Source organism: Struthio camelus, chromosome Z, assembly GCF_040807025.1.
Source record: "Struthio camelus isolate bStrCam1 chromosome Z, bStrCam1.hap1, whole genome shotgun sequence".
Classification (NCBI taxonomy): Eukaryota; Metazoa; Chordata; class Aves; order Struthioniformes; family Struthionidae; genus Struthio; species Struthio camelus.
This window is the reverse complement of record NC_090982.1, coordinates 73,246,039-73,263,038: the sequence shown is the minus strand read 5'-3', so window position 1 is coordinate 73,263,038 and position 17,000 is coordinate 73,246,039. Positions and strand designations below refer to the sequence as shown.

Sequence of the window (17,000 nt, the reverse complement as noted above, 5' to 3'; positions counted from 1 at the left end):
TCCGAGCGGACAGGACGAAAAGGGAGCTAGGCCGGTCGAGTCGCTGTTATCTCTAATCCTGCTCGTAGATTAAATCACGTAGTTCTGCTTCTCCCTCCCTTCCCCCGGGGTCCAACTCCGGACCCTACTGTGGGAACAAGAAAAGGGGGGGCGTGGCAGTCAGGCCTGCCCTCGCCCCCAGGGACCCCCTCAGCTGCTGCCGCCGTGGCCGCCCGACCCGTCCTCCAGGTCCTGCCAACGCCTTCGCCTTGCTCCAGCACTCAGGGCAGCAGCTCACCTGCAGCCCTGACTGCCCTTCCTTTCTTGCCTACTCACCGTTCAACATGGCATTCCTCCTATCCCTGCACACCAAAGACTTTGTTTGATTTTAATTGGATTTTTTTTAAATCAGTTTCCTTCTCTCCCTTCGAAGAAATAGGAAAAAAAAAAAACTGGAGAAAAAGGGAGAGCTAGATGGATATTTTTGCATGGAGATCGTTGACTCCAGAAAAAGTTTACTGCCAACTCCCCTCCACCCTCGTTTTCCAGTTCTCTGACCTAAGTTAATGATATCAACTGAAATGCTTTCTTGTGCCTGCCCTAAGCAGTCGTGCATGTGTTTGAAAACAGATAAATATATTACAGAAACAATATAAAGATTTTTAAATGTCCACACATCGTGAAGTTGAAAGACAACTTTTTCTACTAATGGCCTTAAATCTGATGCAGAGGTCATCCAGTATTATCTATGTTACAGTCATCAATTTAACACAGAAGTTAGAAACAGAATTTCGAGCCCCTAGAAAATCTTTGTATTTTAAAACACTCCTCTATCCTGACAGGGTAAAAAATTAAAACCAGTCAACTCATTACCATGAAAGAAAAATTCTGAAAGAATGCTTTTATCGTTTGATAAAACCAGGTAATTTCATCAAGCAATGCCAAAACATAGGCTAGCAAGCAGCGTAGATACTGTTCATAGTATTTACACAGTTAATAGGACAGACTGCATGACATGAACTAAAATTACATTAGAAAGCTACATTTTAAATGGTCAAATAGTCAAGGAAAATCTGATAGTTTTGAATCATTTAGAATTTTAATTTAAAACATTGAACTATCATTGTTGAGCAGAAAACATGAGGAGCTTTCAGCCAGCACTACCTGAGCACAGCATTGCTATAAGCAGATAATAAATAAATATAATAAAATAGTACGCAACGCAGGAAAAGCCAGTACTAGTGTTCCTCAGTGAGGTTGCATTAATGTGTAAGAAGCACCAGATTGGTTACTTCCTGACTTCTGAACTCAGCTATGTTAGTTATGCCCTCTCTGTACATTATGTAAAGACAAGTCTTCCCACAGAAATTCTGGTTTGTATCAAGATGTATATTCAGTGCCAGTAGGCTTGAGTCATATAGCTGAATTATTTTTTTCGTTCCTTTAACTAGAGAAAAATATTGAAGGGAGTACAAAAATCTGGCAATTTCTCTTTATACAGCTTTGAAGTCTGTAGTTGAACCTCCTGTATTCTGCTGCAGAACCCAGCATTTCCTAACAGATCACCAGCATATGCAGAGAAAGAACATGAGAGGGTAAATGAGAGAGCACCAGGCTTTGCAGCCATCTATATCCATGTGACTTACTATAGTTTTGCTTAAATAGAAATGGCATCCCCTATTTTTAAGGAAAAACAGAGTAAGTTCAGAACTATAAGCTTGCATAAGCAGGACTGAAATTCATGTAATTTAAAAGTTCTGAAGTAAAATGAGGCCTTAGCTTTCAAACTGCAAACTTTGAAAGGTTTTTGACATTGATTCGTGTAAGCTTACCAACTTTTAACTTGGCGTCATATTTTATGCACTCTGCCTCCGCTAGCCCACTAGTAGTAGTACTACTAGTATGTAGTAAGAACTCATCTATTTTATAAAATATTTGAAAATAACTCCCATGTGTATACTTCCATGGATGATAGAATTCAATGACTAATTACATTTAGAACGCTATAGAAAAATTATATCCTTTCTACACCCTAGTACATAAAAACATAACAAGACTGCAGTCTTATTTTTCCTGTGTTCATACTTTTGTGTTAGCAAACACATACAAGCTGAGACCACCAAGATGCATCTTTGGCTTTTCACAAAATCCCAGAATGGTTGAGGCTGGAAGGGACCTCTGAACATCCTCTAGTCCAGCCCCCCTGCTCAAGAGGGTCACCTAGAGCACGCGTCCCAGGATCGTGTGGCTTTTGAGTATCTCCAAGGATGGAGACCCCACAACCTCTCTGAGCAACCTATTCCAGTGCTAAATTAATAGAGCTACTGATCTGTTGGGAAAAGTATAAAGTATATTCTGGCAACTGAATAGGAATCAGAGTTTCAGGTTTCCATATCCCCCCGTCATTCTTCTTGTTTCTGTAAGACACTTGTAATTACAAAACAAGGTGACTTAATATTAGCTAGCTTTTCCACCAATTTCCCCGTGTAGGAACATGCTTGGTTTAAACAGGTCCGTTCTCTCTTGTTGCCCCTTTTGTTTCATCAAGATTCTCCTCTTTATGATTTCTAGAAAGCGCATGTAGGTTTTCACAAGTTTCGATTCAGTGTTTTATTGAAAAAAAAGTACCAGCTTTCATGTGCTTTCTTGCTGTGGTACTTCTTAAGATCTTGCCTTATTATATAAAAAGATGGCGAGTGTTGTACTTAGGATAGCAACCAGAATTTCAGAAGATGATTTCATTTCAAATATCCATCCTGTTCTGGAAGAGGTGGCATCAAAAACATTTTGGCCTCAATTCCTCTTCTGTAACTCCTATGAGATAATAATTTGCTCCTTTAGCATATTATTGCAACAGTTACACCAATTATTTACAACTCAGTTACAGTGGTATTTACTGGTGGGAGCATACTATACCCTGTGCCGTGACTAGAGTTCATCAATCCCTTGACATGTCATTCTGACAATAAAAAACAGATAGGCAGAGATATGCACTACGTTCAACAAATCATGATTCTGCATATATACCAGTAGACAAGTTTACACAAAATCTAGCTTTTCATCGCAATATTTATCCCAGCATTGTTGTACTCCAATTACAAAATTCGGATCTTTGCTCTCCCTCATCTTCCCTACATACATATATAGGGGCTGTATCACCTACCTATAAACTACCTCATCAGTAAGTGCAATTCCCAGTTGGCCAGCACCCTGGAGATAGCAACACTAATAAGGTAATGTTCTGTGGAAAGCACTAGACCTTTGATCTCCCCACTAGTCAAGAAATAGGATTTTGTTTCCATGAACAAATTGCAGTTTTTTGCCAACTTGCCCACAACTACTATTGAGGACTGCTGCCTTAACACATGCATTAACCTATTTATCTCATGGAACACCAAAAAAATTATTTAAGTTGGAATTTGTCACACTTCATTTATGTATTTTTATGGACACAACTTATGTCAATTTTGTCATTTGGGGAGAGGAGGGACTGTACAAATTCTGAGTAAGACAATTAGCACCACTTAGTCGAATATTTGGTACTTTGGGTATGAAAAAAGTCTCTGCATTTGTAGTATAAGGCTTGAATGCTGAAGGCTCCTATTCAGGGCTCTGAATCGAGCAGAGACACTTAAGAAGTAGTTAATAGTTTTGAGTAGAAAAGAAGTTTGGTCTTAGAAAAGGTCTTCAAATTATTGTCATGAAGCAAGAATATTCCCTTTTCATGTAAATTCATTAGGAAGTGACTCATAACTTTCTTGTCCCAACATTCCTCTTAAGAGCATCCTATCACATGTTAGGACCACCCCACTTTCCAGGGGCCAACTAAAATCCAGTGGTTTTTGTTCATATCACTACAGCAAAAGCAGCCCGACTGGTCTCCATGCTACCTATCACAATACCACAACAGAGCAGTTAATCTCTACTTAACTCACAGCTTAATTGAAATTAGCACCATTTTATGTTAGCACACTATATTGGAAAAAAACAGCTGTCGCTCAGAAACTGAGAAATATCTTGTTCTGCTGTTCCACCTGAGGAAACAGTCTCACAATGGTAAGATTTATAATTCATTCATCCTGTTGGGTTTGCCAGTTCACACACAAACTCAACCAGGCAATGGTATTATCTTTGCAGGAAATACACTGGTACTAGCCTAAATCACCTGGGGGATTATACTAGCTTTATCAACTGAAGCATGAAAGAATCAGTACTGGTATATGCATTTTTCCTCTTACTCTCCATAGTCCATACAAAACTCCTGCATTTAACTATTTGCCAGTATCTGAACACAGCACACATTTTAGAGGCACTCACGTCCTGTGAATAGGTGCATTACATTGAAACTTTTTCAAATATATTTTGCACAACAGCATGTATTTTCAGACTCTGTCAGAAGGACCAACTGAAAGCAGTACAGCATATTTGTTACAATATGTACTGTGAGAAGAACAGTAGGGCAAGATTTCCCTTTTTGTTTACAAGCACCCTAAGTAGACACACCGAGTTATTCAGGAGTGCAGACTATACTTCATTTAGAATATAACAAAGTGCAGCCAGCTGCACTCCAGTTTCAAACCTTGCTGAAAATATCTATAATTTACATAAGCTGCTGCATTCTTTAACTGCTGCCCCTTCAGTACCAACAAAGCAGCACACTATTTCTGATAATGCATAGTGAAACCATCAGTAAGAGCAGCCTCAGAAGCTTAAAGCCTTTATCAGACGATTTTTAGATACCCTCTCATCTGAGAGCCCTCTAAATCCTTGCAGTGATTTTCCTCCATATTCCCCAAATGCTTCAAAACAGCATCTTACAACCACTTTGAAAAACCTGAGAATTTAAAAAAAACAGCTGAGTTACCCAGTAGCACCCCCACAGAAGGTACAAGTTTATCAAGTGACAATCCACAATTCAAAGATGCCCCCAACTGAACTGCTCACTTCCTCATCCTACCATTTACTTATTCGCATTGGCATTATTAAATCTGATCTATTTGTGCCTCAAGTCTACAGTGCTAACATCCCACTTTTCTTGGAGATGAATTACTTCTCTACAGCAGATAAAAAGCCCATTCTCTCTGATTTCAAAGAGTTCTAGAACAACATACTGAATGAGTAATTAATGCTTCTCAGCCAGAAGCTTATTGCTTCTTTATTTGCTATGTAAGCAACATTTTTAGAGCAGAACTAGTAAGGGAGTAATAGAAAATAAACAAGCTATCCATTAACTACAACCCTTAGCTATTGGTTAATTAACAGATAGAAACCTCTTTTAAAATTCAGCAGAGATTATGGTCCTCTTCAAGATGGGAGATGCTATCAAAGAAAAGTCAAACAACAAATTATATGTAATGAATCATCTCAATCCATCAAGAAGTTGTGTGTGTGTATATTTATCTTTTTTTCCAGGAATCTCATATTTCATTGAAGTAAAACATATATAAAAGCTAAAAGTTTTTCTGGATAAGACCATTTATTTTAACAAATAGATGAGTCTTTACGATGAACTGGAGGCTGCAACAGCTGCTCTCTTGGGCTTCGGTGTGGTTCCCTCACGGAATCCATTCCTGCAAGTAGAAATAGTTACTGCTCCAGGTTATATTTTCTAACAAGTCATGTTTTAGATGAAGTTCACTAGTTTTTGTTCAGCTTATCTCAGTAATGCACCGAAATCACTATGAAATTCATATGTTCAGACATTTATAATACGAAACATCATTGACAAGCTGCCTGGAATGAGCAGTAAGTTCCTCTCTTCTGCTGAAGTACATTCCATTTCTTCAAATGGAAAGATTTCAGCAACCGAGTAAACACTGCAAAATGGAATCAAATACAGCACAGCTACTGAAGGCACTCCATATTTTATGTCCTTAAGTGACTCAACAAAAGAAGGTTTCAGTTTTGTTAGTAATGAGTACTGAATGGCAAGTTTTCTGTTTAAAAAAAAAAAAATCCTCCAACTAGAGAGTAAGGAAAAAAGTGGAAAACAACAAAAGAAAAGTCAACTTCAAGCTGACTTTTGGATACAGCATTTCTACTTCAGCAATACCTGGTGCAAAGAAGCAGGTTGCAGTTTGCGTAAGTTACTTTCTGGCTACTGCTGGGCAAAGACTCTGGCTGACCAAAAGAGATGAAACTAATCCCTCAACTATACCCTAGTGCCATGACTTCAGATCCCCACTTTTCAATTACAAAATACAACCCACATTTTTAAGGAAAAGGACTTCAGAATTACTTGATGTTTTCTATCCAGCTTTCTCAGACACTGGGCTGATAGTTACAGAGCTCCATTTTAGAACATGGAGATCATAAAGGAGAAATTCTTAATGAGTTGCTTAACATTACCATACCTCCACAGCACCTCTTAACACTAAGTGGCTCACAAATAAAAGCAATTCTACACAAAGCATCACACCTTTTGAAGCGTGGCCATTTTACAGCAAGATTCTCAGTGTTCTGTATTATCTAGCCTCATTATAAACATTAAAGCTTGCTACACTTCCTCTGTATGACTAATGATTCAGTTTCTTATCCCAGAAAAAATATGCTGCCAGTTATATTAATTTAAGACATCCTTTATATCATGACATATTTTGAAAGTTTAAAACCACACCACACTAAACACATTAAATAAAAGAGCAGTATTGAGTTTGAATGACAGATCTTACAATTCGCTGAAATCCATGTAAGATTTCACAATATACTACTCTGTATTAAAACATCGTTACCTGAATCGACGGTAGACCTTCTTCAGGTGCCTCATGCGACCTGTACCAGTGGTGTTGCGTCTTTTTGCCTTCGCACTCCAGTTATCTAGAATATATGTTACCATTACCCATCTGCATCACCTGCATGATTAATTGCATAACCCATTTGAATAGCACAACTATGCAATCTCACAGAAACAAAAGAAAAGTTCTACTAAAATAAACTAATTTCTACATAGTAACACAGCACAGTTGTTATCTGAGATATAGTTAAGTCAATGCTAACTTCAGAAGTTTCAGAAAAGCTTGACGCTGCTAGGTAACTCAATAGTCTTCTTGACTAAGGGAAAACTCAGATTACTAAACAGTTGCCTTCACTGTGTTCATTTACACAGCACTATAAAGTCTGAGTTACTCATTGTCACTTTGCAGAAAAGAAAACATAACAGCAGCGAAAGTTTTTACATTGAGGTCAGTTAAAAATTTCTTACTTACACTTTCTCTTACGCTTAGCAGGGTAACCACATTTCCCACAGGTAGACTTCTGCAGATGGTATGCCTTGGACCCACATCGACGACACAAGGTGTGTGTCTTATTCCGTCGCTTACCAAACGACGAAGTACCCTTCGTCTAAAATACATTTCAGAACATTGTATGTTGTAAACACTACTGAGAGACGCGAATCATACACATAAAGCAATTCTGAAAAACATGCACAAACTCCGATGAACGTGTCAGAGACACAGGAACTCATCAGGTTCCTTGTATCTCTCCTCACCACCCTCCTGCCCTCCTCATGTCGAAATAAAATTAAACTGGCAAGGGACTAAACCCCTCCCTTCCCACCTCCCCCAAACTCGTCACTCACAAATACCTTTCCTCAAGGGAAGCCCGTGCGTTACTTGCTCCGCGCAGACCAGCCGCACTACCAACACCCCCCGACGAGGCCTCGGCGACCCAAGCCCCCCGCGCCGCGGTACCCGCGGGGCCGCCTCAGCCCGGGGACAGCGGCCCTCCCATGCCGCGCCTGCCGGCACGGAGGAGCCCGCGGGCCCGCCCCACCACGGCGGCGGCACCCCCACGCCCGGGCACGCAGCGCCCCGCTCCGGGGCGACAGGCCGCACGGCGCGGCTCCCCGCCGGGCCCGCCGCCCCGGCCCCGGTCCCAGCCCCGAGCCCGGCCGCAGCAGGGCGCAGGGGCGCGCCGCGCCGCCGTCCCCGGCGCCCCCGGTCCCGGCGCGGCGGCGGATGGCGGCGGATGCGCCGCGGCCGGCGCTCGGCGCTCACCATCTTCGCCGGCCGCCAGCACCAAAGAGGACAGGCCCCGCCCCGCTTCCGCTATATCCCGCCGCGCGCTTCCGGGTGCGCGGCCAAAGCGCTCCGGCCGGGCGCTGGGAGCGCGGCCGGGGGTGCCCGGCCTGCGAGACGGGAGTTATTCCCTGCGGGGGTGCCCGGGCCGCCTGCTCCCGCCGCTGGCGCGTCCGCTCCGCTCCGCTCCGCTCCGCTCCGCGCCGGGCCCTTCCCGCCAGGCCCCGCCGGCCGCCTGCGCACCGGCGCTGCTCGGGCAGGGCCGGCCGCCGCCGGGCTGGACCGGCTCCGCCGGTGGAGGCTCCCCAGCTCGCTGGCAGCCTGCTCCGGTGTCTGACCACCGCCCCCCACGGTGGAGAAGTGTTTTCTTGTGTGCTCCTGAAAGTTCCCTCGTTTCAGTTTTTTTTGCCCATCGTCATGTCGTTGGGCACCACGGAGAAGAGTCTGGCCTCGTCCTCTTGACACCCTCCCGTCTGGTATTTACACACTGGTCAGATCCTCCCGAGCCTTCTCCAGCCTGAGCAGGCCCAGCTCTCTCAGCCTTTCCTCATAGGAGAGATGCTCCCGTCCCCTCATCATCTTTGCAGCCCTCCGCTGCACTCTCTCCAGTTGTGCCGTGTCTCTCTTGTCCTGGGGAGCCCACAACTGGACACAGTACTCCAGATGTGGTCTCACCAGGGCTGAGGAGAGGGGCAGGATCACCTCCCTCCACCTGCTGGCAACACTCTGCCTAATGCATCCCAGGAGACCATTGGCCTTCTTGGCCACAGGGGCACATTGCTGGCTCATGGTCACCTTGTTGTCCACCAGCACTCCCAGGTCCTTCTCTGCAGAGCTGCTTTCCAGCAGGTCAACCCCCAGCCTGTACTGGTTGTTGCTCCCTAGGTGCAGGACCCTGCACTTGCCTTTGTTGAACTTCATGAAGTTTCCCTCTGCTCATCTCTCCAGCCTGTCCAGGTCCCTCTGAAGGGCAGCACAGCCTTCTGGTGTGTCAGCCACCCCTCCTAGTTTTGTATCATCAGCAACTAGTCCTGAAAATAACAAATAGGGTATATCTGTATGTAGATAAATGTAGCTGGTAAAATGTTTAATTCTCTAAAGTGGCTTTACTCACCCACAATTTTTGACTGTATTCAATGTGTGGCCTTTGAAATACTCCCCATGCATCTGTTCACAAAGCTCCACTTTAGGCTGCAGAATCAAGTCCTGGCTGTATTTAAATGTTCAGAGAAAACTGTGTTCATGATTAGAATTCACAGAATTTCTTGCCTGCAATATCATGTACTTTCAAAGTGGAACTGCCATTAAAAAAAAGGCCCTACTGCAGTCTCTGCTTGTCCATGGCCCTCCCCTTCCCCCTGCACATCACACAGCAGTTCAACTACAATCTAAAGCATTTTAATGGACATCATTAATGTATAAATCAATCAATCAATCAATCAATCAATTTAATCCAGATACACCATTTAAATTTCTCTTATAGGAGTTAATTTGGGGGATATAGATGTATACAAAGAGAACTAGAAGACATTTTTATTTACCTTATCACCAGTTTAGCATTTCCTCTTCTAAAGTAAAGTCAGACATTGATGATAAAGCCACTTGATTTAAAGTTGATTGTTGATTTATGTGAGTTGTTTAACAGCTCGTGATAAAACTATGTATTTATCTAGCAGGCTGGATCTTACTCCCTGTACTTCTGGCTTAATCAAGCTGGCTAAAAGTACAGTTGTTATCTGGGCTTGCCACAACCCAGCAAACTGTGAGGAAACCTGCAACGAACATGCAGACAGTTTAACCCATGTACCATGGAATTCTTCATCCAAAAAAAGGTGTCATCACATGACAAAATCTCTAAAGCAATTAAGCCTAATCTGAACTGTTGCATATTTACTCTTGGATAAATCAGTGTGGTACAGTAATTCGGTAGGAATTTATCTTCATTTGTTTCCTGAATGTGGCCTCTCATTGCATTCATGGTGCGCTGGTTTATGTGCTAGGAGGCTTTTGATTTCTGCTAAGGTTGAGGGATGGGACAAAAAGCCATTTTGACTTTTGCAAGCATTGTTTCCAGACACACAAAAATGTGACCCAGGCTGTTCACTTAGCTCTTTCGTTTTAATTGGCACCTCCCTCCCAGAATCAAACCTAAGGCAGAGATCTTTGCTCACACTCATTGTACTTCTTTTGAAAATCTAGGAATCTAGTATAAGCCATCCATCCATGGGCCTTCTCTAGTCAAAGGAGAGAAAGAGACACTTTATCCCATCCTAAAGTAGGTATTTAAAGTAGGCTGGATAAATAAACCTTGGGAGGAACCCACCTTCTTCCATTAATTCTAACGGGAGCCGAGGCAGCCCCCTTAGGCTAGATGGCTGAAGTTAGGTAAAATGAATTTTCCTTCACCGACTTAATGAAATATTTTTATAGCAATCAATCTTTCTTGACAAAAAATTCGAAAGAGAAAGCTCGATGGCCTGTGGATGAGATGCCATGCAGAAAAAGAATCCCAATTAAGTCAAACAGTATGAATACCTTCTTCAGGCAAGACTGGGTCTTATTTCTCCAAGCAACCGTGCTGTTTGTCTGTTAACAAGTGCCTGCTTTCCCCTTTCTTTCTAGTTAGAGTTCAGAAGTCTGGAAGATCCTGTGAAGACGTTGGACAAATGCCATGGCAACTGCCTCCAAAAGAAGTATGTTGGTATGTGTGCTTGCAAGGATTCACTGCCAAAGGAATTATTATAGTCCTGTGGAGGATAAAAATAGTCCTGTTCATTTACATGTTTTCAAACCTGTTAGGAAAGAGATTTTTTTGGTGTCTTCTCATATTCTTTACTATTCAGGAACACTGGAAACTTATAGCGTAGGGAATGGCAGAGCTGCAGCTGACGCAGTACCATCCCAGAAGCTCTTAGCCCTCACACAGGAGGTGGGTGAGGGTGCAGTTCACTGCCCGATCAAACCCCACAGACTCATGTACTAACAGCTACCAAGTGGCACGAGGCTAAATTCAGCACTGGCTGTTTCACCTTTCTCCTTTTATGTAATAAGGAAGTAGCCCAAATAATTTAGAAGGCAACATGCCTGGATTTCAGGATTGTCTCCCCGGTGTAAGGAACAGCACTCTGTGACTGCGCTGGGGCTCACTGTTCCACTACAGCTTCGGCACAGCTCTTCAGTCCAGCCAGCTCTAGTGATGAGAGAGGTTTAATGAGTACTGTGGAAGGGGATTTCTATCTCTGTACCCCTAACACCATGTTCTGCAAGCTGTCTGATCTGGTTGTGGGGGCAAAGCTGAACCAAAAAGTAATACTGTACATGCCCCTCCTTTTCTTCTTCTATCCCTCTGGGGTACTAGCCTCTCTGCCTGAACCCCGAACCCATGCAGGACCCAGAGACCCTCCTGACCTCATTTCTCATCCCCGGCGCTTTGCTGAGTAAGAGGAGGAGAATCACCCACTCCCAGTCCCTCCCTGCAGCTGAAGCAAGGCAGCCTTATAGATAATTCCAGCTCTTAGACAGGGCAACTGAAAACAGGGCTGGCTAGGCAGTACAAAGTGAGGTGGATATCAGCATCTAATAACTTTAGTGGCATTTGTTTTGGATAGGTTTGTTATCATGCTACTATATAGCACCGTCGCTAGGGTACTTTACAGCCACATGGTCCCCGATGTGGGGGGACTTGCTCCAAGGCAGAGTAGTTGTACTGGGTCTGTGTAACTTGAAGACTACTGAAAGGACTTTTGTGACTTTTGTGTGGCAAATAAAAGAATGATATCCAAACAGCTTCTGGCTGATGTCATCATATGGAATTGCATCACACAAGTGTGCACACCTGTGCACAGGTAGAGTGCACAAGTGGGGATGACTACAAGGGACAGAATCAGTCAGGACTCCAGCCTGATAAATGCTAGAAGCTAACAGATGTTTGGTACCCAATTTTCTTGAGAAAGATGCAAACAAGCTGAAGTCGTTATTTATAAATGTCTTCTCTTCGATCAAAGGAATGCTTTTTAGCTCTTCCAGGGAACTGAACAGTTTGACCTCGGTAACAAGGTCTCAGGAGGTCTGCGGGAGAGCTGAAGAATTCCAGGGCAACATTTTCATGAGGTTCAATCTGGATGCCTTTGTTTCTGGATATCATCTTGATTTTCAGAGGTAGACACCTCTCGGGAATTTTTTGGGAATAAACCACTTTTAATATCTGTTACAAAGCACTCACAAAAATGTGTCTCTTTTGAAAACATACATTTATTTCTATGGAATCCCGATGCTTGGTTTTGAAAAGAAAACGTTCATCTGTGAATTTGAACCAGGAACATTGGTTCACCACAAGATGACAGTATAGTTCAACTAAAACCTTTCTCCTAAACAACCGAGGAAAAGCTCTCTAAATAGTAACAGTAAATTAGGTCAATAAATTGAAAATAATATTATTTGTACAAAGTTCTTAAATCTCTATGACACTAACAGAAAATATGAGCAAACAGCAATGCTTATGGAAAAGGCTGTTGCATCCTGCTAAGAAACTAATGAATATAATACAAAAGAGTTTCTGTTTGTTTAAAATGAAAGTGGGTAGACGAAAATTAAACAGCTGTCACTGTTTGACAGTGAACTGCTTATTCAAATATAGTGTAAATGATCAAAAAATGATCTAAAAGGCTTTGTGTAGCAAAGCTGATACAAAGAATATAAAATACATTTGATGCTGTTGCTTCCTGTAACCATCCCTCACTACTGTATGTTATTTCCATGCAGTCAGACTCTTAGTCTTCCGTGAAAAACAACACAGGAAATGACCTCACATGTAGCATACAGAAATGAATGCCAGAGTTCGGTGATACAAATCAATTATTAGAACTCGTATGCAAGAGGTTCTCCAAGTGTTTGTTCTCAATACTGAATTAGAAAGAAATATTCAGAAACACTCATCCATCATGGCGTGACTAGCCTCCTACTGGTAATCATATAACATCCCTTCTGCAATTACAACAGTGCTCATATAGAAGTTGCATTAAGAGAGCAATATATTTTTTCTTATTGCTAACCAGTTGGACAGAAAGACCAGACAGCTGTCTTCAAACCACTCTCCAGCGCTCAAACAGTAAAACTAATAGCCTGTAGATGATGGCTGAAGCAAGACTGCTTAATATGCCATCACAAATAAACACAGCAGGAGCAAGAACTCCCACTCACTTAGCTGCATTATTTCACATGCAAAAGCTCCCTCTGGAGTAAGGGGGAACCTTTACATAGGCGATAGCTGGCGGGGCAATCACAGGTCTTTCCCCACCAGAAACCTCATTAAAATCTTTTAGTTGTTCTGTCTTGACAGAGGAATAGGGGCAGCACAAAACTGTTGAGGTTTGTCTCTGCTGCACAGCAGAGGTAACTGCAAACCTGATATAAATTTGTTACACAGTGTAACAAAGGGATAGAATTTTGAAACTTCCTTAGATTTCTTTTTTATCTTTTTTACTAATGCTTAGACACATTACAGTGTTATGCTGCATTGTCTCACCATTGCAGTAAATCTCAAAGGGGTTTTCCTGGCTCTCCTCAAGCTTGCAGAAGTGGCTATGCGATGATTTGGGCTGAGCACCAGAACGGGTGCATAGGAGAAAGTTGCAAGGTCCTTTACAAAGTCGTGGCCATTTTTTCTGCTTTCAGTTGCATAACAACTAAATATTCTTGTCTTGTTAGTATTATTTTAATAACAAACAACCTATACTGCTCTTGTTTTGGTTGATTCTGTTGCCTGAAACCTCTGTTACATTATCCATGAACACATGCACATGTCTAGAGCAAAATTTTCATTAGAGATCTTCACCAGCTAAAAAGCGTTCGAGCCACCACAGTCCAGAGCTGTAGTTTGTATCACATTCCAGGTTGAAAGACCCAGCTTCTAACCATATTCCTTTTAAACTGTACCAAAGGATATTTACATTAATCATTAGGAAAACTTTTGTACCAGTATGGACTGCCAAGCACGAGACTGAACAGTTCTCCTTCAGATAGTTCTGGAGTTTTTAAGAAGAGACTGAACAAATGTTTGTTTGGTTTAGGTTTAGCTGATCTTGTACGGGGGGCAGGCAATAGCCCTTCTCAGGTTCTTCCCAGCCATTTTTCTACAATAGTATGATTTTAGAAGAGGTGTCTAAGTCTAAGGACATAACTATACCTCTAATCAGCCTGGCTGTCGTGTTCACAGACAAACACATTTGATCACTTTTAGGCTTGGAAAGAAAGGTCAAGCCTTCACAATTTCTATGTTCAAACACTGTGTGCTTTTCCCATTATGCTGGTTGACCAAATAAATGTTATGGTCTCTACCTTACAAACTTGCCTTGCTCTGAAGGACTCGTATTTTAAAAATCTTCCTCCCCTAGGGTAATATATATCTCTCTGACTTGCATTTTCAGGATTATTCTAAAGCACATTAAACCAGAAAGATTTATTATTGAACAAAAGAAAAGCAAATGTCACCATAATTATATGTGTATATGTTTCTGTACAGGCACATACACATGGATGACACACCCTTAGCAGTACTAGCAGGTTTTTTCTCAAACAAAAACTTATCTGATTCAAGCTGTCAAACACCAGGGCTAGATACAGGCTATATCTAAGCCAAGATATTATGGCCAAAATTTGCTAACTAGGAAGCCCAGGTTCGACCATCTAAATATATCTAACAATGTCAATTCTGTTATACTTCCAACAGTCCTGGCATGAACAGTCTATGGGCATACTGACTCTTTGGAAAAGAAATAAAATTGGAATTGGTTGGAAAACAAAAATCTTTCCTGAAAGAAAGGTTTCCCACACTTCCCACATATTTTCTCCCCTCTCTCTTCTCCCTGGCTGTACATTAGCACCCCCTCCCTCACTCTGTTGCCCACCAGACCTTAGGTGATCTAACTGATTAAAACAGCAGAAGACTACCCATTTTTTTTGCTGGATTTATTTCTGTTATTGTAACAAATTTAATTAGCTCACAGAGGGGATTGAAGTGTGTCAAAGTCAGCACCAGGTGTGCAGGAGGAACGCCTAAGTGGGGATTGGAAGCGAAAGCAGGGAAGAGGTGGAACAGAGCAGAAGTAGCTCACCACACAGGGCAATTTCCAGCTGCTAAATCAGTTCACCATGTGAAGTGATGAGAAGATCAGAATCTAGCTCTAAAGAATAATAATGATTTGTTTGTCCAGTGATAACCTTTGTGCACACGCAGGCTGAAATGTCTGTGCTCTAGACAGATCTGATGTTTTAATTATATACTACTAAATCCCTCTGTATTTTCAATTAGAATAGCATGAGCTCTTCTTTTCCAACCTAGTTCATTCAAACTAGAGTTGTCATAGCCCTTGTTTGTTTCGTGTAGTTTCTGCAGCACATATGTATTCCAGTAGCTAAGGAAATATTCCTCCATGAGGTCCCTTGAGAGAGAATCATTTGTATTACAGCTAGCACAGTGTTAATTCTATTTGACGTATTCCATAGAGACACATCCCAAGGCATTGCCATTAGTCCTTAAAATGTGACAGCTACATTAAAAGCAAAACAGGCAGTTAAAGCCACTTTAAAAAAGTTAGATGGCATTGGCAAACAGAAACAAATGCAAAAAACTCTCCAAGTTAATTTTACAATTTAAAATCATAATGACAAGATGTTCTTTCCCCACTCAGTTGTCACTGGATCCTTTGCATTTGCAGCAGTCACGGCGCACAGACTATCTTTAGGGCTATAACAGATAAAGAACTTGGACAATAAAGATGCAAGACTATTAAAGCCGGATAAACTATTGAGTAATCTTAGCATCAATCCTATAAAAGGCTGGAAGTCTATAGGGAATAGCGCTGATATAATCATATCCTGGCTGACCTTAGTGTGTAGTAAAATATAGACAACAGCATTTCATACTGTCTCCAGATCGGGCAGGATATCATTAGCCTAGCAAGTGAAGCGTTGCATTAATCATTCTTGTGCTAGAATTATCATTTAGGGCAAGACAAGAAACACCCTGCCTTATGGCTAACCTTTTGTGGCTTTCTCAAACTACTCATCTTTTGCTCCCCAAAAGCTTCCTTTCTGAGTCTAAAGAGGATTAATTTCTGGATAGACAGTAGAAATGCTTAGCAGTAACTTTAAGTTGCTATGATAAAGCATTTTTTACTACAAAAAGGTTAGTAGAGCAGGAATTACTGCTCTTTTCACTAAGAGTAAGGGAAGATCAGCCGTATGTTTTCTGTAAGTCACTGTTCCTTCTTCACTTCTGTGCACTCTGGGGAAGTAATCGGAGAGCTACCTCAATCAGGCCCCTTATAATAACATATATTGTTGTGGAAGTGCCTGTGAGATTAGTCATGGATTGGGACAGTGCTAGGTGCTACCTATTCCCTGACTGCAAAGATGTTTCAGCATAAATAGATGATCATGCAACTATAAATAGACTCATGTTTCAAAAATATACAAAAGTAAGAAATTGATCTAAATGGTCCCAAGCCTAAGCACTAAGTAGAAAAAAGTTACTGAAACTACCCTGTGAAATGAAAGAAGAAGCAACCATTCACGGTCCTGTTGTTGTAGAGGAGACTGAAGAGTAGCCCCTTAAAACCAGAGCTCAGTCATCTGAGTAAGGTGCCATGGGAGCCATAGAACTGCAGTCCTAGGAGGGACACAAGTCCAATTTTAACCTCTCTCTATTTTACATTGTATAGGTTCAGTCTCTTTGCTTTTGTTACCACTGGAGCCATGAACAGTAAAAAAGCAGGATCTTGTTTCCAAATGTAAGAAGATAAGGTCTTCGGGCTAAGATATTTGAAAAAATATGCAAGAAGGACAAGTATGGAGCTTGTACAAAAGCTACAGTTTTTGTCTTGCTGTCATACTTCTTGCAAGAAGGCGTTCCCTCAATATTAACTGATTTTAATAAGGTACAGTTACTATCAGTGACTTTAGTAAAGGCAGACACCCAACACATGTTCTTTGCTAGTTGTATTC

General features: G+C 41.9%; 1 protein-coding gene, 1 long non-coding RNA gene and 1 other non-coding gene across 3 annotated transcripts; all 3 read right to left on the bottom strand.

Annotated features, from left to right (window-relative positions):
* Positions 1-5,436: 5,436 nt before the first annotated feature.
* On the bottom strand, positions 5,437-8,097 carry LOC138064566 (large ribosomal subunit protein eL37). The gene is made up of 4 exons (XM_068927799.1): positions 7,977-8,097; positions 7,185-7,320; positions 6,711-6,795; positions 5,437-5,549 (listed from the first exon to the last, which is right to left on the bottom strand). The coding sequence occupies exons 1-4, from the start codon at positions 7,977-7,979 to the stop codon at positions 5,480-5,482; spliced, it is 294 nt and encodes a 97-aa protein (XP_068783900.1). The 5' UTR covers positions 7,980-8,097; the 3' UTR covers positions 5,437-5,479.
* Positions 5,630-5,710, bottom strand: LOC138064871 (small nucleolar RNA SNORD72). The gene has a single exon (XR_011138128.1). It is a non-coding gene; the product is annotated as a small nucleolar RNA SNORD72 (small nucleolar RNA).
* Positions 8,098-8,908: 811 nt separating the features above from the next.
* Positions 8,909-9,692, bottom strand: LOC138064835 (uncharacterized). Its single transcript, XR_011138096.1, has 3 exons — positions 9,539-9,692; positions 9,112-9,207; positions 8,909-9,028 (listed from the first exon to the last, which is right to left on the bottom strand). It is a non-coding gene; the product is annotated as an uncharacterized lncRNA (long non-coding RNA).
* Positions 9,693-17,000: the final 7,308 nt, after the last annotated feature.